Raw genomic sequence first — 26,185 nt, forward strand, 5'->3', positions numbered from 1 at the left:
ACCTTTTGTTCCTGCCCCCTCTTGCCCAGGCTCGCCCATTTCAAACTCCTTCCCTGTTTTGTACCAGTTGCTTACACAGTCTTTGGCCTTCTTATCTTTCTCGCAACCTGCAGCGCGGAGAGACCTCATCACCCCCAACCTTGCAACTCCTCAGGGGTTCAAGCAGTGAAACCGGGCATGCTCAGCGCGGCGCCAGCAGCCTCTAGTCTTTGGGAGGCGCGGCTCAGCGCCGGGCTGGGACAGAGTGCCAATTGAGCCCAGGCTTCATCACCCACCTCCGCCGAGCCCAGGCTTCCGAGCTGCGCCCTGAGGCGAAACCTGCACCCTTCAGTGGTTCATCCTCAATCTTCAACCTCCTGAGCCACCAGGGCTTAGAAATAGTCTTCACTGAGGGACCGTTTTCCCACCTGTCTTTTCTTTGCAGCTAAGGGTGTTTTAGCTACCGCAGCGCGAGGAGCTCAGGAATGGGGCCCTGGGGCTGGTGGCCGTGGAGATCACCTTCCCAGAGTAGCTGTTTGTCACTGAGTTTTGGAGATTTCTTGGCTGGCTTCCGCTAAAGCACGCTTGAGTAATCCGAGCAGTGGCGGCGCCCAAGCTCCCGGGATAAAGGCAGTGTGTGTGTGTGTGTGTGTGTGTGTGTGTGTGTGTGTGTGTGTGTGTGTGTGTAGGGGGAGAGGGCGGGGATAGAAACGTCAACCACCCCCCACCCCCCAGCCTCCCTTTCTTTCTCCCTTTCCTGCAAAAGCCGCCCAAGTCTTCCGTCCCGCCGCCGCCCCCCCACCCCGCCCCTCCTTAGCCATCCTCACAGCTCTGGGCCACCGCCAGGTTAAGCCCATTTGCGCTGGGAAATCGACGCTGTTTGGGAGAAGAGAAACAGATCGATTGCCCTTGTGACTCCCCGCCCCCTCCCCACCGCCCCCCGCCCCCCACCGCTCCCTCCCTCCTTCCCTCCCCTGCCAGCTCCCCTCACCCCGCCTCCTTCCCGCTCCCCACCCCCAAAGCCTCTCCCCCGCGGCAGTCCGGTGCGAGGCCCCCTCCGGAAGGTGAGGGGAATGGATTGGACTCCGGTGGGGAAAGCGGGTGTCTAGAAGTGGTGCTAATGGGAAGAGATTTCTGGTTTCAAAAGAGGATGCTCTGCCACAAAGAGCGGCTCGCGCGCTGGCCTGGGCTCTAGCCGAGGAGAGATCCCGGGAGAACTCCGGAGCTCGCGGGGAGCGCTCCTCGGAAGACCGGGGTCAACATGCCTGTTCGCAGGGGGCATGTGGCACCACAAAACACATTTTTGGGGACAATCATACGGAAATTTGAAGGGCAAAGTAAGTTCATTTGTTCTCTTCTCTCTCCCTCGCTTTCTGCTTTGATAGTGCACTTGGCGTCCGCCGCTTCCAAGCTGAGGAGACGGCAACTCCGGGGCTCTGTCAAGTTCAGAGGCTGTGAAACCGAGTCAGGAGGTTCGAATGGCAGCTCGAGTGTTCTGCCTGTGATATTAATTTTGATTTACATTTTAGATTATGGTCTCCATTATAGGAGGCAATTTGATCCTCCTCTCCCACTGCTCCATTATCTGCCTTGCTACTTAATGCCCTACTCTTCTACTATCTTACAGGGAACGTACTAGTGTAACATGGGTTTATATTTTGTGGCCGTTTTATTGTAGACTTTCAGAAAGTCAGGAGCAGGGCAGAGCATACTATTGGAACAAGAGAATGTTAATGGTAGCAGCGATGTAAATGGCTATGCAAACTGTATTTTATTACCTTGGTTAAATTGCAAGGCTGTGGTATGACAGGGATGCTTGCTTTTGCTAGTTTATAGAAGCTAAACTTTGCATTGAATCAATGCAAATCCAAAGCTGGATAATTTGGGAAAAGTAATATCTGATCCGTGTTGATTCCCAAGGCAAACAGTCCATTATTTAAAGAATATTTTTGTCCCTTCATTATCCCCTTAAATTTCCACTAGAAATTTAAAAATTGAAGTGTAATAAGTAAATCGCACAAAGACTGAAGGCAGAGAAATGTAATATTATCATATGCACTAATTATGAGGAATAAATAATTGTTATATAAATACATTAATTTTAGATCCTATACTTGTTCATTTATTTTTGACATTTCCTTAAAACTACATTAACACACATTTATTTTTGTACATTATGCAGTTATTTTGGCACTGCATTTAGTGATGGGAGGATATAGTACTTTGTGTTCAAAATAAACTTGTGTATCCTGTTTCATATTTTATTTGGGAATAGTAAATATAATTTGTGATCAGAATTAATAAGCCCTTTGTACTAAAATCCCTACTACTATACAAAAATGCAGGGTCCCCCAAAGTAAATGTGAAAAGGTGATAACATGATATTTACTGTGTGTGTGTGTAAATATTTTTGTCTTCTGGATAATATATATTATGCAAAGCTGAACCTTTACATTATTAAACTACTAATTAATGTGAAATAATTTCATTGCTAATAGTTTCAGTTTTTTCTTTTTTTAAACATGACGTGTGTAGTATGCCTTAGAGAGATAGAGAAAAGCCAAATCCAGGAATAATAACTACTTTAAGAAAGTTGTACTCTAAGGGCCAAGGTTGAAATGAGGAGCCTGACAGCTACAGGATGCTTCACTGTTTTGGCATCGAAAATACCTTACAATTAAATGGCATTCTGGAACTATCAATGGGCCAGCTGCTTCTCTGAGTGTGCATTAGGACCCTTGAGAGTTACAGGGCTTGAGAACTAGACTATTTGGGAAATTATATTCTCAAAATTTGAAGAAAAGCTTATTAATACTTTTTGTTAAAACTACTTAGGACCATTAATTTCTTATTTAGAGTTTTTTTTTTCCTTTTAAAATCTGGGCAGTTAGCAATTTGGGAAGCACCTGCATTTCAGATCTCCTATTATGCAACAAATTGTTCCAGTGTTTATGAGAATCTTGAGGAAGCTTTTTACAAGATGCCTTACTATCTTTTTATTACAGATAAAAAATTTATCATTGCAAATGCCAGAGTGCAGAACTGTGCCATCATCTACTGCAATGATGGGTTCTGCGAGATGACTGGTTTCTCCAGGCCAGATGTCATGCAAAAGCCATGCACCTGCGACTTCCTCCATGGGCCCGAGACCAAGAGGCATGATATTGCCCAAATTGCCCAGGCGTTGCTGGGGTCAGAGGAGAGGAAAGTGGAGGTCACCTACTATCACAAAAATGGTAAAGTTTATCTATTTAAGATTCCTTGTGTTTTATTCCATTACAATGAAATTTTGACAATTGATTACTGAAAGTTCATAGTCAGAGAAGCCCCTAATATTCAATTGGAGATATATGATTTGCTTGTAGTGTTGCAGGATTAAAGAAATGTGGAGACTCTCATTAGTGGACTAGTAGGGACAATTTCTTTTTTGAATAAGGGTACTCTGTACTCTTCAAAAGTCCAGTAACTTAATGTCACTGAGGACAAAATGCCACAAATCAATCTTACTGTCTTCCCTAAGGAATAACTTAAAAGCCAATAATTTCCTGGTTGCGTTGATACGCATTGAGTAGGAGAGAAATAAGGTTTTATTTGCTTGAACTTGAAAATATTTCACAAAGTCTTATAGAAAAATGTATATCTGTTACTGTTATAGGTGTTTCTTGGCTCTTCAGCTTTATTTGGTAGACAACACCTCCTGTTTCTTTTGATCCTTTTTATATAAGATTAAGGATGATATATAGGAACTTATAAAATTGGTCTAGTAAACCTATGTATATTCAAATAATAAAGCCTGTTCATGTATTCAAGATTTGTCCTAAGGTAAGAAATGGAGAAAAGGAACTATGATATGTAGAATTATTAGTATTCATTTTTATAGCTGCGGCAAAACTGGCATCTGAAACTTAAGGTCATACCTCAACTTCAAGGGCACTCCTCCTTCTTTTAGGCTTGCTACGGGAGCATAAACATGTTAGACCTGTAATAGTCCTCAAAGAAATGGGCATGCATTCATTATATACATAATATATGTATGTTAACTCACATATATGAATATTCAGATATACCCATTTTAAAGTATATACATTCTCAAATGTGAACACTTAATGATATCTGACAATTTAGAGCTTAAAGATAAATCAATTAAAAATGCATGTTATAGTTTGTTTTGTTGATATTGCCTTATCATTTTTTAAATTCCATTGATAGAAATCAGTGAGGCAGATTTTTAGGTAACTCTTAAGACTTATAAACGAGTAAATGAGTGATGTGTTATAGCTTATATCATATAATGACTCATCATTTGGTCAAATACATTCTAACAGGGAAAAGGTTTAGCTCTTCCTCTTATTTTCTTATAATTAAGTATTTCATGATAGAAAATGTACAACTCTTAATTACTGGATTTTCCTTAACATCATCTTAAGTGGGTATGAATAACAAAGTGTGACTGGAACAGGTTTGTATAACTTTGGATTAATCTGGAATGAAATCAGTTATATCATTACCAATCAAAATAGAGATAGGTTTTAAAGTTCTCATTTTCCCCCTAAGTTTCAATCAGTAGGGTTGGTGTACTAGAAATAGCTTAATTGCTCTGTTGTCTTGAAAGCATTTCTTGGACAGAGGCTCTCACTACTCAAATGCAGTTCATCTTTTTTGTGTGTGTATCTGATGCCAACAGTTGAATGTCTGACATTTTTTCCCATATGAGTATCTATCACGATGTCCCATAGTCTGTATTGTGGTTACTGTAGGGTGTGTTGGTCCTAATGTTTTCTGGTACATTTAAGAATATTTTCAACTTGTAGAATTTAAGTATAAAATGAATCTGGACTGTATGGATCACTTAGATATTAACTATATTTTTCAGACCATATTTTCAGATAGAAAAGAGTGTTATTTATTAAACTGCAAGTAAAATGATGATGTTTGAAAGCCTAGTTTAACTTGTACAATGTGACTGTGTAAAATGATCTCAAAACACCTTTAAAAACCAATTTAATGTGGAGTCACAAACATGGATGTAAAAATTTCTACAGTAAAAGCGCTGGTACATTGACTAATGCAAATCATACCATCAGTGATTTGCTTGGTTACATGAATTAAAACCTCCTTGTTTTAGACAAGGAATCTTTATTTGGAAGCTTGTTTAGGTACACAAATATCAACCTTTGGTGATAATTTTGATTCTGTTACCTTCATTTTCAGTTGTGACTCAATCTACAAGGGCTTGAGTATCCTCAGAGTCAATGACAAATGCTGCCTATTGTGCTTTTATTGATATGGGGAACATGAGGTGATGGGCTAGCTTTTTCTTTTTTTCCAAAGAAAAATATTAATTTGAATGACCTTTGTAGATTGAGAAGACACAGTTAGACTTATTTGCGCTGAATGTAATAAACTTGTGTTTTTGCTACTAGTTCAGATACCTTGAATAGAATCTTCTGAGTGTATTAGTTTTATTCACATGGCAACTGCAAAATCAGTCAGGGCTTATGAAGTTCAAATGTTTTGAAAGTCTTACCTGCCAGCCACTCAACATTTACAAAAGCAGGAAAGGACAAGATCACCAACATTTTCATTGGTTTGTTTTCCAAAGTTTCCTTAATTCTTTATTATTGAGGTCAGTTACTTTTGAGAGGTTCTTGGTTTCATAAGTATATGCAGTAAATGCTTCCTTTATTTATGCTTTATTTAGCATTTCATTGTAATATGAACCGTGATGCAATAAGCACAATGAACAAATTAACAAAAAGTTGAGATATACTGTTTCCACTTTTTCCATTCACTCACATTGGAGTAACAAAAATATGCCCATGGCATTATTTCTGAAAGCTTGTTTTCCAAAGTGACCCAGAGGCTTTATAGCAGTTTAAACTTTTGATCTATGCAAGGAGTTCACATTGACGTGGTGTATGGTGAGCTGCATGATCACCACTGTGAAGCAATGCTTCCTACAATATTCCTTTATGTGATTTTACCAGGTACAGTTGGGCTTGCTGTTTACCAGAATATCAATTTTTTAAAACCTAGTTATTTGCAGTAGGAATATTTGACAACCCTTCCTTTGAGGATTCTATTTTACAGCTTAAGTCACTATTGCATAAATCATTCTTGACAGCTGTGAAATATTGCTTGAGGTGATAAAGCTGTAAATCTTTTGACATAAAACTCTAATTATACAAAACTATAATTATGCTGAAGCTTATATAAGGATGGGCATGTATTTTAAAGCATAATACATGTACTTTAAAAACACCTTTTAAGCAATAGTGATTGAGAAATAGCAAACACTTCAGCTATTAACTAGCTCATAGTTTGGACATGATGTTAGTAGTAAGGTAACAGAAGAACAATTTAGTTGGTCATCCTTTAATTTATTGCTCATCTGGTTTGGGGTGTGTCATGGAACAGAGCTAGCTAGTTGACGTGCTAAACTGCTTCCATCACATCTAGATATGTGATTTTTACCTTAAATTATCAAACCACTCTAAACATTTGGAAAAATCAAAGTAAGTTTCTCCAACAGAAATAAATGTCTGAACTCAGTAGGAAAACAGGGCTTAAAATGCATTATTTTTAGAGGTCAGAGTGTTTCTGTATTTTTGCCACTATGCTTTCAGACATAGTGCAATGGCAACTTTTTCTTTTTTTTTTTTTTTTTAGCAAATCAGAAATGTCCCTATCTTTGTGTTGCTTTTAAAGAACTAAAGGATGAGAAGGGGCTGAGGGAAGTCCTTTTCTGATCCAGTCAGACCAGATCCAGACAGGGCACCAGTCATGCTGGGACCAGTACAAAGTTCCAGAGGTATTGTTTGATTCAACTCAACTCACAAGAGGTTTTGGTTTGGTAAGATTGAATCTACCATCTCTAAGAATTATGAGAAAAGGCCTTATAGAAAATGCTGTGTTGTTAGGAGTAAAGGTGAAGATGCATACCGAGTGCCACCTCTTTCTCAGGTAAGGTCTTAGGCACTAGAGAAACAGTAGGAGGAGATGCAAAGGAGTATCCAACCTTATCTCTGCTTTCAGGATGTTTGAACCATAGAGTGACTAATGTGCATTTCCATCTTCTAAACCCCAAGATGTTTTCTTGAAATTATTTTTAAAGAAAAACACTATATAGACTATGAATTGAAGAAGCTTTTATATAAATGGAGACCAGAATTTAGGGTTAATTACCACTCTTCCTCTGTTCCCCAAATCTAAAATAAACTTGTCTATGTGTATTTCCTCTCACCTTTTGTCACTATACATAATACAAACTTATTAAAGAAGCAGTGTAGTTTAGTTAAAATTTTAATAGCTCCAAAATAAATTTTATAATAGCTTTATATGTTATGTGGCATGCAAATATTCAGCCCTCTTAATTCCTGAATTGTATAGTAGAGATAAAGATGGTAGTCTTTAGAGAAAACTAGAAATATATTTTGTGTGCATGTAATTCAAGCAACAAGAAAGTTTTCCAGGGAGAATCTTGCCTAGAATGTGTTTCGGTGTTTATTTAAACTTTCAGTTTATACATTTTCATGCTCCATCATAAGTAAACTTCATAACGTTTCATGGACTCTAGTTATTGTATAGAATTTAGGTTTGATCAATTGTATTTGTTGATAAAATAAGAATTCTCAAGAAACACTCTTCCTCACTGTTTGAAAATTTTATTTCAGTATTGTCCCAAGTGAAAACAAAATGTCCTAAAACTGTGGGTCGGCTCTGTTCATCAGCCCTTTTCCTCACCACCAGCACCATACCTCTAAACAGGTTTGGTGCTGAAAAGAAGCTGTCTTGTCTGTCAGCTTGAGGAATAACTACTCAGTTACCTTCTCACCCAAGGGGCTTGAGAACAGTGTCAGCTTAGGGCTATAGGCATAGGCTAGACGTAGTGGGAGGAACCGACTTCTCTGGTTTCTATTGGCTTCCAATGTTGTTTTTATTTTTATTTTTTGGCTATAAATAGTCACTAAATCAATTACTGGTGGTCAGCGATAGAGCGAGTCCTAGGATAATTGATTCACAGGGAAGTAGCAGTTGGAGTATAAAATGTTAAGACATCAGCATTCATCTGGCCATCTGATCTAGAAACCTCAGGGTCATTTTCTGTTGTCTGCTCTCTGTTCTCCCTAAACCCAGTTGGTCACCAGTTCCTCTCAATATTTACATCTGAAATATCTCCTAATGCCAACCCCACGTCTCCATCACTGCCAAGTGCTCTGTTGAAGCCCTCTTCATCCTTCTTCTGGAGGATTGAGGACTGAAGCTTCCCTCCCTTTACAATTCATTCTCTACAATACCATCAGAGAGCTATTTCTGAAATAAAAATCACATACCACTGATGACTTATCAGAGCCAAAAGTCATTGTAAATGAATTTCATGTACTAAATAATGAGTACAACAATCCCATAAGATATATGCTCTTATTATCCTTATTTTATGAGGAGAACCCTGCACCTGCGAGAGATAAATTCGCCAAATCACACTTAAGTGGTGATGCCCAAGCCCTTAAAAACTTTTCCATATTTTCTGCTCAAAGTACTTGGGTCATGCCTTGGCTTAAAAAGCTATCTTAACTCCTTAAAACTCTCACTGATAAAGTTCTGGACTCTTTAGTATGATATTTGGTGCCCTCAGAGTTGAATTCACTTGGGTTTTTAAGTAGGATGTGTTTATAGGAACTAGCTGGACCCCCAGCTCTGACAGTAACTTGATCAAGTTTACCTTCTTGGTGCCTCAGTTTCCTTTTCTGATATATATATTTGGAGAATAACATCTACTTTGTTAGGCTGATTGAACGTTTTATATAGAACAAAGTACATAGCATTATTTATAGTATGGTTTCTTGCCCATAATATGTGTTTGATTAATATCAATTAGTTGAATATCTTCCAACTCCATTTCTCCTACAAATCTTATGTTCCCATAATACTGGACTGCTCAGAGTTTCTCAAAGAAGGCATGCGCTTTTATTTCACCAAGGCTTTGTTCACCCTTCAGAAGTCTTCCTTTACCTATAATAAATACCGCAAAGTCTCTGTGATGGGATTGCATTTCCCTCAGCTTCTCACCCTAAAGAAAACATTATCATCCTTCCAAAGACAGATCAAAACAAATCTCTGTGATGTTCTTCCTGATGCCCCCATTGCCTGTTCCTGAACATTAACATTCCTCTATATCTCTACAACTATTAGTTCTCGACTCCAGGGTAGCACCCCTGGGATGTGCTACATGTCATTATATATTATTGTAGTTAATTCTGAGCTCATTCAAAGAAAATACCAAGTCTTATTAATTTCAATGTCCAGAATGTATGGAAGACTGCCTAGTATGAACCACGTGCTCAATTAGAATTCACACAAAGAACACAGAGAAGATAAGAAATGGAACCATAGAGCTGGGGAAACAAGAAACAGATTAACATCAGGAGATGTTGCGCAAAGTGTGTTACAGGGAAATTGTGATGTTTTGATTTTCCTTATTTTCTTATTTTTTTTAACATCTTTATTGGAGTATAATTGCTTTACAATGGTGTGTTAGTTTCTGCTGTATAACAAAGTGAATCAGCTATATGTATACATATATCCCCATATCCCCTCCTTCTTGTGTCTGCCTCCCATACTCCCTATCCCACCCCTCTAGGTGGTCACAAAGCACCGAGCTGATCTCCCTGTGCTATGCAGCTGCTTCCCACTATCTATTTTACATTTGGTAGTGTATATATGTCCATGCCACACTCGCACTTCATCCCAGCTTACCCTTCCTCCTCACCGTGTCCTCAAGTCCATTCCATTGGACTACATCTGCGTCTTCATTCCTGTCCTAACCCTAGGTTCTTCAGAACCATTTTTTTTTTTAGATTCCATATATATGTGTTAGTATATGGTATTTGTTTTTCTCTTTCTGACTTACTTCACTCGGTATGACAGACTCTAGGTCCATCCAACTCACTACAAAAAACTCAATTTCATTTCTTTTTATGGCTGAGTAATATTCCATTGTATATATGTGCCACATCTTCTTTACCCATTCATCTGCTGATGGACACTTAGGTTGCTTCCATGTCCTGGCAAACGTAAATAGAGCTGCAATGAACATTGTGGTACATGACTCTTTTTGAATTATGGTTTTCTCAGGGTATATGCCCAGGAGTGGGATTGCTGGGTCGTATGTTTGTTCTATTTTTAGGTTTTAAGGAACCTCCATACTGTTCTCCATGGTGGCTGTATCAATTTACATTCCCACCAACAGTGCAAGAGAGTTCCCTTTTCTCGACACCCTCTCCAGCATTTATTATTTGTAGATATTTTGATGATGGCCATTCTGACTGCTGTGATGTGATACCTCATTGCAGTTTTGATGTGCATTTCTCTAATGATTAGTGATGTTGAGCATCCTTTCATGTGATTGCTGGCAATCTGTATATCTTCTTTGGAGAAATGTCTGTTTAAGTCTTCTGCCCATTTTTGGATTAGTTTGTTTGTTTTTTTGATATTGAGCTGCATGAGCTGCTTATATATTTTGGAGATTAATCCCTTGTCAGTTGCTTCATTTGCAATATTTTCTCCCATTTTGAGGGTTGTCTTTTCGTCTTGTTTATGGTTTCCTTTGCTGTCCAAAAGCTTTTAAGTTTCATTAGGTCCCATTTGTTTATTTTTGTTTTTATTTCCCTTTCTCTAGGAGGTGGGTCAAAAAGGATCTTTCTGTGACTTATGTCATAGGGTGTTCTGCCTATGTTTTCCTCTAAGAGTTTGATAGTTTCTGGCCTTATATTTAGGTCTTTAATCCATTTGGAGTTTATTTTTCTGTATGGTGTTAGAGAGTGTTCTAATTTCATTCTTTTACATGTAGCTGTCCAGTTTTCCCAGCACCACTTATTGAAGAGGCTGTCTTTTCTCCATTGTATATTCTTGCCTCCTTTATCAAAGATAGGGTGACCATAGTTGCGTGGGTTTATCTCTGGGCTTTCTATCCTGTTCCATTGATCTATATTTCTGTTTTTGTGCCAGTACCATACTGCTTTGGTTACTGTAGCTTTGTAGTATAGTCTGAGGTCAGGGAGCCTGATTCCTCCAGCTCCGTTTTTCTTTCTCAAGATTGCATTGGGTATTCGGGATCTTTTGTGTTTCCATACAAATTGTGCAATCTTTTGTTCTAGTACTTTGAAAACTGCCATTGGTAGTTTGATAGGGATTGCATTGAATCTGTATATTGCTTTGGTAGTATAGAATTTTCACAATGTTAATTCTTCCAATCCAAGAACATGGTATATCTCTCCATCTATTTGTATCGTCTTTAATTTCTTTCATTGGTGTCTTATAGTTTTCTGCATACAGGTCTTTTGTCTCCTTAGGTAGGGTTATTCCTAGATATTTTATTCTTTTTGTTGCAGTGGTAAGTGGGAGTGTTTCCTTAATTTCTCTTTCAGATTTTTCATCATTAGTGTATAGGAATGCAAGAGATTTCTGTGCATTAATTTTGTATCCTGCTACTCTACCACATTCATTGATTAGCTCTAGTAGTTTTCTGGTAGCATCTTTAGGATTCTCTATGTATAGTATCATGTCATCTGCAAACAGTGACAGTTTTACTTCTTTTCCAATTTGGATTCCTTTTATTTCTTTTTCATCTCTGATTGCTGTGGCTATAATTTCCAAAGCTATGTTGAATAATAGTGGTGAGAGTGGGACACCTTGCCTTGTTCCTGATCTTAGAGGAAGTGGTTTCAGTTTTTCACCATTAAGAATGATCTTGGCTGTTGGTTTGTCATATATGGCCTTTATTATGTTGAGGTATGTTCCCTCTATGCCTACTTTCTAGAGAGTTTTTTTCATAAATGGGTGTTGAATTTTGTTGAAAGCTTTTTCTGCATCTATTGAGATTATCATATGGTTTTTATCCCTCTTTTTTAATGTGGTGTATCACATTGATTGATTTTTCTATATTGAAGAATCCTTGCATTCCTGGGATAAACCCCACTGATCATGGTGTATGATCCTTTTAGTGTGCTGTTGGATTCTCTTTTCTAGTATTTTGTTGAGGATTTTTGCATCTATATTCATCAGTGATATTGGCCTGTTGTCCTTAGAAACAATTTTCACCTTAATTGTATTAATGGACCTATGTCTTTGCTTAATAAACTAAGGTATTAAATAATCTTCATAGCCTATAACTATGTAGATAACTAGAAAAATATTTAATAAAGAGAAGAGCTGGTAACTAGGAATTATTAAGCTGTTACCCGTGTTCACTTTCCATCAAATGAAATGTCACTCACTAGTGTCTCCAATAATATCTGTGTAATAGCCAGACAAAAAGTTCTCTTGTTACTTGAATTCATTGCTATGTTTGACACAGTTACCCCTCCGACTATACAAGTTACGCAGTATTGGCATTTTATATCTAGTAGAACATCTCATCCCTCAATTTTTCCCTTGAGAATTCTTAATTGGTAGTGAAGCTTGATCTCATGGTCACTCATTAATGAGTGTTAAATCTACAATAATAAAGTTAGCTTATTAAAAACAATACAAATAATAATTATTATTATTGTCAAATGAACATTTTCTCTCTCTTTACTCTGCTGTCTACATTATTTAGCAAAATTATAGAACTACCAAGAAGCAGTGAAATCAGGCAGTAGTAAGACATTAATCACCATAGTGAGGAAATTTGTCCTATTACTGAACAATTAGGAAGGTCAAATTACCACTTGTCACAGATGTGTTACAAGAAAACCGAGCACCAGGCTTCTATCATTATGACTGAACATTTCATATCTTCCTCTTGCTTCTTTAATTTGTATGAAATATCTAATTAAGAAAATCAAAGTACTCTTTCTGTAGACAGTTAAATTGCTGTTGAGGCAGTCCCACACCCTTTGCTCAGTTAAGTGGATCTGTGTGTGTACAAGCTCTCCTTTTTGTGGTTTCCACTGTTTTGTGGAGTGTCTCGCAGTACTTTTTACTTCTAAAAATGGTAAAATAGCCTTTGCTGGTGCTTGGTGGATAAGAATTGGGGAGAAGGAGTGAGAGAGGACTGGGGTGTATTTTGGACCTTAGTCCCGCTCAGTTTCTAAAATAACCTCAAACTGGACTGCACTGCTGGGCAGGGCTCTCCGAGCCATGCTGCTTTGGTTCACCTGCTTTTTCCTCCAGGACAACCAGTCAGAAGACATTGTTACAGCAGGTGGAATCTCACCATTGCTGGTTTTGTTGTCTCCTTTTTTCCTTCTTTCCTGAGAATCATTAGGACTGTTTCTATTGTCATTCACTGTTTTGATAGGACATTAATTCTTGCATGTTGTTTGAAATATTGGTTTTGAGAAACATGTAATAACTGCATGGGTTCAAGACAACTTAAAATGACTATCTCTTTGTATACTGACCTCTGTGTTCCAAACACCCTTCTTAATTCTATTCAGTGAAATCTGTATTAATGACTCAAGATGATGGGCGTGATGACAAAAATTAAAGTACAAAATTGATGGTGCTTTCATAATCAATTTCTCAAAGATCAAGTAAAGAACAAAATCTAGGAAAAACTAAATAAGGTATTTATATGTAAAAAAAACTATTTGTGTTAGAAAAGATCACCTATTGAAATCACAGCCCTAAGGGCTTTGAATATACTAATTAAGACTGCATTAATTCAGTAAATGCAACATGCAACATTATATGTTGTGTGACTAATTTTTAAACACGTTCCAATTTACTTCTCTTAGCTAAATTAGTTAAATTTTCTTCCGGTTTTGCTAAAAATTTCCATGTACACCATCCATTTTCTTTAATCGTGTTAATCAGTTAATGTTCAGCTACACATTTATTTAGGTCTTTTATATACATGGTTGTGCACTCTGGGTTTTAATTCTTCTGGTTATAGTTCATGGACCATAGTCCTCCACCCAATATAGATCTTTTCCCAAAGGATTAATGTTAATTGAGTTCCAATTCTGTACAGGCTCTTTATGTAAATTACTTTATCTGATTTTCATGACAGCTGTGGGAGTAGACATTATCCCACTTTACAAATTAACATGAACTTCAAAGTGCTGATGACCACAGGGCAAAGTGGAGATGAGGTTTAAAATCTAGATTTGTCTATGCTTGCAAACTTTGTTGCCTCCAAATGATGCACTTTTTAAACCTTACTCTACCCCATCCTATATGTTCTAATTCTAGTTATTAATCATAGATTCTTATTGATTGTTTGAGGTGTGAATCTGATTAATTTAATTTGCACCAAAGGGTGAATGAATGAATGAAGCAAGCTTTATCCTAGGTATTTTGTATTTTAAACAGGACGATCATTGAAACTTAGTCTCTGTTTGGCAGGATGTTCGATTTCAGTAGGTTGATGATAGCTGGTGTGTGCCTGTAATGTTTGCATTATTATTAATGGCACTCTTTTTTACTCTTTTTTTTTTTTTTGCTGTACGCGGGCCTCTCACTGCTGTGGCCTCTCCCGTTGCGGAGCACAGGCTCCGGACACACAGGCTCCGCGGCCATGGCTCGCGGGCCCAGCCGCTGCGCGGCATGTGGGATCTTCCGGGATAGGGGCACGAACCCGTGTCCCCTGCATCGGCAGGCGGACTCTCAACCACTGCGCCACCAGGGAAGCCCTTTACTCTTAAATGTGTCTCTGTTTTGGACTGTCAACTTAGGTTTGGGGCACATTTTTACTTAAGGCCCCCTCAGCTACTATGTGTCTATTTCCTTATCCAGGAAATCCAGAAGAAAATGCATGGGGTAGTGTGATTCAGGAGCAGAAGCCCTAATGTATTCTTATCCTCTCTCCATCCTACAACAAGGTTTTATTTCCTGGCAAAATTATGTGATTTAACAAAATTCACCAAAGTATTTAAAAGGGAAATCTAATTTACTGGTATGAAGAGGGTTTGGTTTATTTAAAACATCTCCAACTTTTTTCATCTTGGGCCAAATGTCAGACTCAGTTCGTGCTATACACCCTACGATCTTGTGCCTTCCAGCTCCTCCCAGAGCCTGCCATTCTCTCCTTTACATGATCTCTAAATTTCTCAGGCAACCTTGTCCACAGTTCCTAACATTTTTTTCCCCCTTGTCTCTACAAGAACACCTATGAAATTTTCTTGTAATAATTTGTTTCTATGTCTGTCTCTTCCACTCAAAGTTAAACTGTCTGAAGGGACTTATCAACGCACTTATTTTGAAAAGGGAGGAAATGGAAAGAGAGCAAAAAATTAATTTAAAAGAACCCAGGAATACACCTGTTGACTGATGAAAATGTCAGGTAGCACATTCTAGAGAAGTCTCACTCATACAACATCCTGTGCCTAGATACGGGAGTTTTAAAAATTAACAACTTATGTTGTTTATTAGTTGAGTAATTTAACTTGCTGCCATGTGGCTTGTATCTTATGAAGCAATTTGTTCTAGTACTCAATAACCTGTAGCTTTTTCTAAAAAGACATAACAACTAATCAACCTTCTTCAGTTCACCTAGAAGGAGAGAGGTAAATGGTTAGGGCAGTCCAGATAGATCCTTAATGTCTACACAGTCAGCTGATTCTGGTGGGGCAACCACAGGTCAATAAAAGGGAGAATATGTCTACATGTTCTTATAATAATGTATGCAAATTTGCAAGCCATTCTAGCTGTCCCTGGATCATCTTAGTTGAATACACGTGATCAAATACTCATAAAACCTTGCAATTATTCTGATGTCTTTTCCTGCTGTGTTTCTCCACACACTGAATACAGTCTCAAACTTCCATGTGTCTCCAAACACGTTTAATTCTTTTGCCCCAACTCTGAGTCATGGATTGAGATTGTAAGGTCTGTATGGTATCAGCAGACACTTCATCAGTCACATCCTGATACAGGATTTCACCACCTCAGTAAGGACTTCATGTCTACTGTCTCTCAATGTGGTGTAACTGGAATGTCAAAAAATTAGAAAATAAGAGAATAGATAGAAAAAAAACACCTATAATGTTGAACCTAAGAGATGGCCACTGTTAAAATGATGGCATGTATTGTCTATAATTTTTCTACCAAAGACACATACACTCACATATGCACACACACCCACTTTTATTTTATATGATCAGGATAGCATTATATATACCAAACTCTAGCCTGTTTTCCTCACTGAAAACTTTATCCTGAATGTGTATATATTTTAATGATTGTATAATCTTTATAACATGTCCAGTCCATAAATTATTTTAATATTCACAAAGTATTCCATTGAAGGAAGTAACATATTACCAACAATACCCTATTATTGAACACTACCATTTCCAACTCTTCACAATTGTAAAAACATACTAATTTTTCCTTTGTATATACTACTAGAAGTGTAATTGCTGGGTAAAACAGTATGTGTACCTAAAAACCTTTGACACCTCCTGTCAAATTATATTCCACTTAATTGCACATTTTCTGTGTATAATAAAATTGGTATTCTTCTTAATTTTTGTTGACCAATAAAAATAGTATCTTATTGTCTGATCACTGAATTTAACACCAAATTGTTATTGAAAAATGTATAGAAAATATTTAGAGCTAACAGTGCTCAATATTGCCAAACCTATGGAGCTATGGGAATGTCCTGTCTAGATGCCCCTCCCCACACCAGGGTCCGTCTTCCAAAAACTGCTTTTCACATTCATATTTTCATTCCAGTAATTTGCTGGCAGTTTTCCAAGTCTTGGATTCAGAAACTAGTACCCATTTTTGACTATCTAGTAGTGTTCCTTGAATTTTTTCTCCTTTCTATTTAGAATGAGTTGGATTTTAAGTTATTTTCAGTATTGCTTATTATCTATGAAAATTATGATGAAAAGCTTGATCAGTGAAAAGTTTTTATTCAATAACTCACATTTGAATAGATCTACATATACATAAATATATTCAAATTTTTGTTGTTTTGTTTAGATTCAAGTGATAGGCATGAAAGGTAATAAATCCATAATAAATAAACTTTCAGCTAGGATACCATGTAACAGAAATGAAATATACTTATAAGTGGTATCAATTACTCAAAATTACACAATAATGTGTGAGGAAATATACAAGCAACAGAAACTCAACATAGTATTAGATGAGCTGCTAACTCTATCCCAGTATAATACTACCAAAGTGACTGCAGAGAAAGATCGCTCTCTTCCTAGGTTGCAGAGGAACTTAATCAAGACATGCAGAGCTCAGGTTATCTCATCTTTCTAGCTGTGATGCAGTTCTTGGGTCTTCCCTCCAGGTGTTCTTTGTAATGAATATCACTTAACCAAGACACAGTAGGATATATAGATTCCTAACCTGCTATTCTCCGAATTTGCTCCCCGAATGAAGCACTACACAAAAATGTCACTAATCATGCACAGCCCCAACTGTCCTGTGCATTGGCTTCTATTCAGTTCTCATTCTATAATTGCAGGACTTGTTTCTTTGTGCAGTTCATGTTTCTAGAGTTGAGCAGAAGGTGTCCTACTGAAATTTCACACCCCCCAACATTCATTATTTTAAATATATTCAGAACAATGTGAGTAAAGTGCAAGTTACACAACATTTGTTTTAATTATTGGCTCCTTCAAGGATGCCAATAACTTCAATGATGAATTTCCCTCTGGAGCATAATTAATTTAAAAGAGTTCTGTTAGTACTTTTTATTATTAATCTAAATTTTTTGAAAATGTGAGGGATAGTGATTATGCTCTCTAAATCTTTACCAAGTAAGAATTTTATAATATTCTGGCTTTTTCTTCAATAATAGAAAATAGAACTAAATGTCTGGTTGAACTACAGTTCAGCTATAGAAATGAAAATTAATCTCAAGTGTAAACAAATAGGCGAGTAATTTCATAAGTACTTCCTATGTGGCATTTGAAAAATCACTAGTAACAATAAAAATTTTTTTTCAGAAGAGAGGGCTTACAAATTTTAGCTAGAATATCTGAGGTTATAGAACTAAAATATTAAAATATAAAAAATGAAGGTGAAGCCAACCTTCTAATTATTTTAGCTGAATATTGAAATACCCAGAAAAAACAAACAAGAAATTCCAGGCATTTTCTTTTCATTCTGGCAGAAGTAATATGTGCTAACTTCTGTTAAAGATTCCAAGAAATATGCACTAAAAAAAGCAGAAAACTTTTTCTGAAGTAATGAGATTATAATATAACCAGGCAGGGCCTTCTTGCTCCCAATTCCATTGTTCCAAAATTGGAATAATCACCCCCTCCCTATCCCTACACCCAGTTTATCTATAACTCAAGTGAAAAATCAGATCCTGGAATTTTTTCTTTTTGTTGATTTTAGTTTATTTATATCTGTGTACACTGGTATCTTGCTAATGAGTTCAAAGACTGGGCTTGCAAAATTATCTATGGTAACTTATATGTTATTCTATAACTGGGATGAATGAAGTAGTAGAGTGTGGTATGAGCACTTCAACTGATATTAATAGTAACTATCATTCACTGAGCACTTACAGTGTGTCAGTACTCTTCTGAAATCTCATTTTTTCTTAATCCTCATGACATCTTATGAAGTAGGTATTTGATTATTCCCATTTTCCAGATTGAAAAGCTTTAGTCAATAAGCTTTCTCAAGGCTACACAAGTAGCATATAACAAAGCTGTGATTTAAGTGAAGGTTGTCTTCTTTCAGAGCCTGAGCCCTCAGAACTCTACTGTACCACCTCAAACCCCTCCTGTCCATGTAGGGTCTCTAAAACACAGTGCACCCATATTTGACATAGAGTCACCTTCCATCTTGATAGAAAAATGTAAATTGTTTCCAGATTTTAAACATTTAAATGTTTTAAATTTGGAGGCTCCTAATCTTCTCTCAAATGCATTTAGACAAACACTTCTGGTGTTTCAGAAATACTTTAAATTCACCTCTCTTTCCCCATTGCCTAAAGTAGCTACTCAACAAATAATTTCTTTAAATAAATAATGAATTAAACTTGGGCCAAACTCTCTGAACATTTGATCTGTCGGTTACTTCTTCAATTATGTGGAAGTTGTCTCTTGCCTATTTGAAACAAATGATAAAGAAGGAGCATAGCATAGTGGCTAAGGTCATGGACTCTGTAGTCAGGTGCTTGGGTCTAAATCCTGAAATATTTATCGTGTGATCTGCAAGTTGTCTAATTGCCCTGTCCTCAACTTCATCATCAGTGAAATGGGGACTATGATAATAATAGGACCTATCTTACAGGGATTTATGAGGACTAAAAGTGTCTGTATTTGTAAAAGCACTTACAAAAGCTCTTGGTACCTCGTAAGTGCAATGTAAGTGTTAACAAATAAAATGATATGAACATTTTAAAAATGTGAAAAGGAATTGGGTTAAAAATACATATTAAGTTGGTATTCTTGCTGAGTGTTGTGCTCAAAAGGAAATTTGGAGCTGCATGTGTGACTGAGTAAAAAACTTGAACCAAATTTTGACGTCAGTAGGTAAAAGAATGTATCAGCAGTATTTCTTGAAAATTTAAAATGTGAAATTCCGGGGACTTTAGTCTGGTGATTATGGCCTCAATCAAATTCTGTATAAGTTAATTTATTTTTAGACCTATTTTGAAATGCTGAAACTCATTTTGTTTTAGGTGTGGTTGCCCTGAAAATGTCAGCAGTCTGAGCAACTTGGGCTTTTACAGTTTTTCTCTGCACAGCTATCTTTCAGCTACACTGCACCAGTTCCAGAATGGTATTCCAGAAACCAGTGTATTTTGAAAGCAATAGTTCCTCAAGTCACAGTGAGGTGTAAGCTCAGTTTACCCCTCTTCCTCCCAGGATTTACTGGGAATCAAGATAAATCTTATTTAAAACAAAGATGTGGAATTAATTGAAACCTATTGACTTGGAGAAAATATGTAGATATAAATACTCAAATATAGGCACCATAGCTAAAGTGACCATATAATTTGTAATCCAAAGAAGAATTCTTTTTAACATAAAAGGGAACGTTATTAATAATTATAACAGGAGAACAGAAAAATCCAGGACTGTCCAGACAAATTGAATGTATGAATACTCTAAATACAACCTATATTTGGCCCTGTGTATCAAAGTCTTCAAAATGTAATCCATTCTATAGTACAGATTTATCTTTAACAGTTTTTAGGTTCCTGAAACTAGTGAGTTTAAAAATGTAGCCACTCATTCCTGTGATGCCTAAAATGCTTACTGTGTAGACAAAGGCAGTATCTTGCAATCTGGAGAAATGAGTCAGAATTCTTCTAAAGAATATATTGCACCTGCTGACCTCTTTGAAATAAGACTACAAATGACTCTCTCTATAAATACCATGTTGAAGTTTCTTAGCAAAGGAATTAACCTTAACCACTTTGTGAGCCACAGTGAGTCATGAGAGCAGAATGGACTAAAGGTAAAGAGACTGAGTTCCTTGTTGAATGCCAACAGTTCTTTATAGGATAGCTTTGACTCTCAAAGTTCTTGTAAAGGATCTTTATCTTTGAATCTGTTAAAGCATGTGTGTGCACAGGGCGTGTGCACAGCCATCTTGTTTTCCAGCTTCTCTGTTAGGCTTTAGTCATATGTGTTTGTCTATTTGTAATCCCGTGATAAAATTAGCCTTGCTTTGGGGGTAAAATTAATTGTCTAAACGATTAAGTAGGAAGGACAACTCCAGAAAAGTTGGGACAGACAGCATTAAGCATAGAGTTATCAATATTCTAATAAAAACAATTTAAAAGGTAATTAGTTAATTCAGATTTTCAATACGAAGTAAACTTATTCATTCTCATGAATTTAAATGAAAATTGATCTCTCTGAATTTGAAGAGAAAGTGCAAGTATCAGAAAATCAAAATTAAGGAGTGAGAATTTTTTTTTCAGAGGAAAGTTAGATGAAAGTGGTACAGCTGGTATTCTCATATTGTTTGTATTTTTCCAGATCCAGTACAAACATAAAGGAAATCATCCTTGTCTGTTAAAATTGAGTTTGTAAACAAATTTGGCTTTTGCAGTGCTACAATTAGAAAAGAATAAAAAGCCTATGAATAACAGTAATCATAAAAATCCTTCTTCCCTTCCCGATCCAACTAATTATTCCTTTTAAATTATCACTGGTTGTTGAGATCATTGCCCATGATAAAACATCACCAGAAGGGTGTGGGAAAAATATGGAGGCATGAGAAATTATACCCTCCGCACTCATCTGTCTCTTTTCCTTTTGACTTATGGTGTCCCATTCACTTTATAACTGCTAAATAAAAGTTCATAGAATAAAGAAGTACCTGAATAAACATACTGAAGAACTTATATGATATGTGGAAATGGAAGTTGTATTATTGTGGGTGGTTATATTTTTTCACTGAAAATGTGTCCCTCCCCTTTTAATGAACTAGTATGGAAAAAAAAAACCACAGGCTGTCAATCAGTATTATTGTCAATTTGACCTTAATGGAAAGTTAGTTATAGAAAAGAGCAGCGTATGATACTCTTAGTTAAGGAACGATTTCTTCTAGTCCCTAACCCTGCATTATTCCTCAACTCCTTATTCTAGAGAAACATTGTCCTGCCTCCAAACATAGAATAATGAACTAGACAGGGTAGAAATCTTTGGCAGTTCAAAAGCTCAAAATTTACTACTGTCTTTCAAGTACAACAAAATTAGCATTATTCTTGCAAATTTACAGGAAAGATTGATCCATATGTCTAAGTCTACTATTATCACTTTAATTAAAAGTTTTATTTTGAAAAATATTCAGAACTACAGAAGAATTGCAAAAATATTCATTCTTTTTAAATAAATTTATTTATTTTTGGCTGCATTTGGCCTTCGTTGCTGTGTGCGGGCTTTCTCTAGTTGCGGTGAGAGGGGGCTACTCTTCATTGCAGCAGGCTTCTTATTGTGGTGGCTTCTCTTGTTGTGGAGCACGGGCTCTAGGCACGCGGGCTCAGTAGTTGTGGCTCACGGGCTTAGTTGCTCTGCAGCATGTGGGATCTTCCCAGACCAGGGCTCGAACCCATGTTCCCTGCATTGGCAGGCAGCTTCTTAACCACTGTGCCACCAGGGAAGCCTTCAGGAATATTATAATGAACTCTCACACTACCTTGATATAGATTAGCCTATTTTACAAGTTTCCACATTTGCTTTATCTCTGTATATATTTTCTGTATAATATATATACACATTGTTATTTTATGTCTATTTACTTATTTTGCTAAGGCATTTGAAAATTATTTGTGCAGTTCATGACCCTTCATCCTTAAGTACTTCAATGTTTTATTTATTAATAATAAAGAAACTCAGTTATGTATTATAGCTACAGCTTAATTATCAAATTCAGGAAATTTTACATTGACCCAGTACTATTATCTAAACACCCTGTCTTCAAATTTTGCCAGTTGTCCCAATATTGTCCTTTAGCTAATTAGTTTTTAACATTTCAGGATTTAAACCAGTATCATACATTGCAGTTTGTTGTAAGGTCTCTTTAGTCTCCTTGTTTTAAAATTATTTTTTTGAAGTGTAGTTGATTTACAATGTTGTGTTAATTTCTGCTGTACAGCAAAGTGATTCAATCACACATATACGTATATATATAAACATTTTTAATATCCTTTTCCATTATGGTTCATCATAGGATATTGAATATAGTTCTCTGTGCTGTACAGTAGGACGTTGTTGTTTATCCATTCTATATATAATAGCTTACATCTGCTAACCCTAATCTCCCACTCCATCTTTAGTCTCCTTTAATTTGAATCACTTCCTCAGCCTTTCTTGTCTTTATGATACTGATATTCTTTAAAGGTACAAGCTCACTGTTTTGCAGAATGTTTAGTTTGGGTTTGTTTGATGAATTCTCATAACTTGATTCAAGTTGTAGATTTTTGTCATATATAATACATAAGTTATGCCGTATCCTTTTCAAAATTGCCAGAAACACCTAATGTCAGTTTGTCCTATTATTGGTGATGTTAACTTTGATCAGTTGTCATGCCACTTTTTCACATGGTTTGATCAAAAATTGGAAAATGAAATTTAAAAATACCCTTAAGATCAGCATTGATAGAATAAATTTAACAAAAATGTTAAAGACATCTACAGGAAAATAATCACACATATTATTAAGAGAAGTTATGGAGCAAATAAGTAAATGGAGAGATGTTCCATGTTCATGAATCGAAAGTCTCAATATTGTAAAGATGTCCAGTCTTCCCAAGTTGACCTGCAATCCTAACCAAAATTATAGCAGATTTTAAAATATAAAGTAACAGGCTGATTCAGAAATTTATATGAAAATGCAAAGGATATAGACAGCCAAAAAAAAAAAAAATCACAGTAAAGAACAAAGTTGGAGAACTCTAACCACCTGATTTTAGGAATTACTTTAAAGCTACAGTAATCATGACAAGGGGAATTGGCATACATATAGATAAATAGATCGATGGAACAGAATAGTTCATAAATAGGTCCTCACATATATAGTTAACTGATTTTTGATAAAGGCACAGGCAATTCAATTGGGGAAAGATGAGTCGTTTCAACAAATGGGCCAAATTAACTGCAAAAATATATGGGAATAAGTGGACCTTGACTTTTACATTATACTTTGCACAAAATTAATTTGATATGGTTTGTAGACCTAAACATAAAAGTTAAAATTATAAATTTTCTAGAAATACCCTCCCCCCAAATATTTGTAACTTTCACTGGGCAAAGATTTCTAAGAAAGTATACAAAAGGCACTACCCATAAGAATGAAAATGATGAATTGGACAATCATCAAAATTAAAAACTTATGTAGTACTTCAAAAATTCCATAAAGGATACGAACATTGACAGACTCGGAGAAAATATTATCAATGCATTTATTTGACTAAGGAATTATTTTCTATATATATGTGTAGATATAACATATAACAAATATATGTATGTGTCTATAAATCAGTAATAAAAAGATAAATGATCCAAAAAAAATGATGGGAAAAAGACTTGTATAGATATTTCACAAAAAAAGATACAGAGTGACCATTAAGCACATGAAAAGGGAAATGTAATTTAAAACTAAAGGAAGGTACCATTTAATACCCACCAGAATAGAAAAAATTAAAGACTGATGACATCAAATGTTGGTGAGGATGTGGAGTGACTGAGCCTCTCCTCCACTGCCAGTAGGATTACAAAATAGTGTAAACACTGAAGAACTGTTTAGTGTTTCAATATAAAATTAAACACACACCTACTTTATGGTCTAGCAATTCCTCTTCTAGGTCTTTCTCCAAGAGAAATTAAAATACGTGTCTATAAAATGATTTGTTTAAATTGTTTACAACAGCTTTATTTATAATAGCCCAAATTGGGAAACAACCCAAATGTTCATCAGCAGGCAGATAGCTAAATAAATTGTGGTATAGCCATCGACAGTACACCAGTTAGTAATAAACAATAAGAAACTATTGATACAAAAAAATGCCATGAGTGGCTCTCCAAAACATGTTGTGGGGGGAGAGCCACAGATAAAAGCATAAACACCGCACAATTCCATTTATATAAACTTCAAGTTTAGGAAAAAACCTAATCAATGGTGATAGAAGTCAAAACAGGTTGCCTGTGGAGTGGAGGGAGTCGGAATTGACTGGAAGGGGACACATGGGAACTTTTGGGAGTGGTGGACATATATCCTCTATCTTGACTGGGGTATTGAGTCTCTATATTGGTCCAAATTCAACAAACTGTATACCTCAATTTGCATTTCACTGTACATAAATTTTCCCTTAATTTAATAATGTCACTATTTACTTTCAGAGTCAGACTAGTTTTTCTATAATCAAACAATCTTTACACAGACTTCAGTAAGACTTAAATAAATGCATCAAGACATTTATTCTTTAAATTCTGGACATTTACTTCAACATATAGGGGAATTAGCATTATATTGAATATTCCACTGATTGGATTTTCATCATAATGATAAAAATCACAGTCCATAACTCATTTTCTTTTTTTTCAAAGTTGAAAGACATTCGTAATGTCCTGATTAGCAACCAGGATTTATTTTCATGATTTAGGAAAAAAGGTTTACATATTTGATTAGCAACTAGTTTCGTTTATTTTCCCCAGTGGCCTCTCAGATTTTAGCAATACCTCAAAGGAACTAAATCTATTATTTTTTATATGTTGACCTATTTCTATTCACTTTCCCCCCTTGTAAAAGTGTTAATTTATAATTTTAAATTCAATATTTCATCCTCTTAAAGCTATGTCTAAACCAATGGCGTTGAATTCTTTCCTCCATTAGTCAATGATATCTTAGTTTTATTTAAGGGCAGTATTTTTATTTTTAAGTGGAAAGTGGATCTTCAGTAATCTGTGAACCCTTCAGGGTAGGGGGCTTTCCATTGATTTCTGCTTGTAGTTTTCAAGATTATATTATGGGGAAGGGCAGAAATGACCATTTTAATGAGAGACATTTTTTCTTATTTGCCAATCCAAAGAGTGTTACTAAAACAAAACATGGGTCAGTAAAGAAAGGAAGCAAGACTGGTAGGAAGGATAAAAGTTATGAGAAAATTAATTGTGTAATTCAAAAGATACATGCATGCTACTCACATGGCCAGATGCATAACTTCTTCACCAGAATACTGAAATCTAGAATGACGGAGCTTTCTTTGAAGACTGAAAGGAATCATGTTTAAATGTATAGTTATATTGGGATTAATATGACTACCCCCAAGAGATGATATTGGTTGAATTTATAAATATGTCTTAAATGGAAAGTTTATTTGTGTTGCCAGAGTTGAGATAGAACAGTTAGAGATGCAAACTTAACATTTTATTGACTTTGACATTAACATGAAGGACAACCAGTTTTCCTCAGTGGCCATCCCTCGGTGCTCACTTTGCTTTTCAATATACATAATGCATCAGGGCATTCTGACCCAAGTTTTGTATCTCTCATTTTCTTTTATTCTTCTTTATGTTTAATGGCTTAAAATCAACTCAAAACCACACCTTAAACCCAGTGCATATTGCAATTGCATTACTTCATAAGATTTTTCTAATGGCAGAATATTTTCTCACATTTATCATAATGAGAGTTGCACTATATTCTAATTTTTTGTCATGTGATTGGCCACTAAAGATAATTGAATACATATTTATATGTATTCATATTTATATGTAGTAGGGAAAAATCATGTGTCTCATTTTTTACTTTATTCTGATTACTTCTTTCGGTTTGGAAT

At 36.0% G+C, this 26,185-nt stretch overlaps 1 protein-coding gene across 6 annotated transcripts in view; it reads left to right on the forward strand.

Moving 5' to 3' along the window:
- The first annotated feature begins 994 nt into the window (after positions 1-994).
- Positions 995-26,185, forward strand: part of KCNH7 (potassium voltage-gated channel subfamily H member 7) — a 457,039-nt gene continuing 431,848 nt past the window's right edge. For all 6 annotated transcript variants that reach the window (XM_081242073.1, XM_081242076.1, XM_081242075.1 and 3 more), the window contains exons 1-2: positions 995-1,316; positions 2,985-3,215. In XM_081242073.1, the coding sequence (XP_081098199.1) occupies positions 1,241-1,316; positions 2,985-3,215 (307 nt within the window). In that variant the 5' untranslated portion in view covers positions 995-1,240. The remainder of the gene's footprint in view (positions 1,317-2,984; positions 3,216-26,185) is intronic.

Source organism: Mesoplodon bidens, assembly GCF_964165515.1.
Source record: "Mesoplodon bidens genome assembly, chromosome: 8".
In the NCBI taxonomy this organism is placed as follows: Eukaryota; Metazoa; Chordata; class Mammalia; order Artiodactyla; family Ziphiidae; genus Mesoplodon; species Mesoplodon bidens.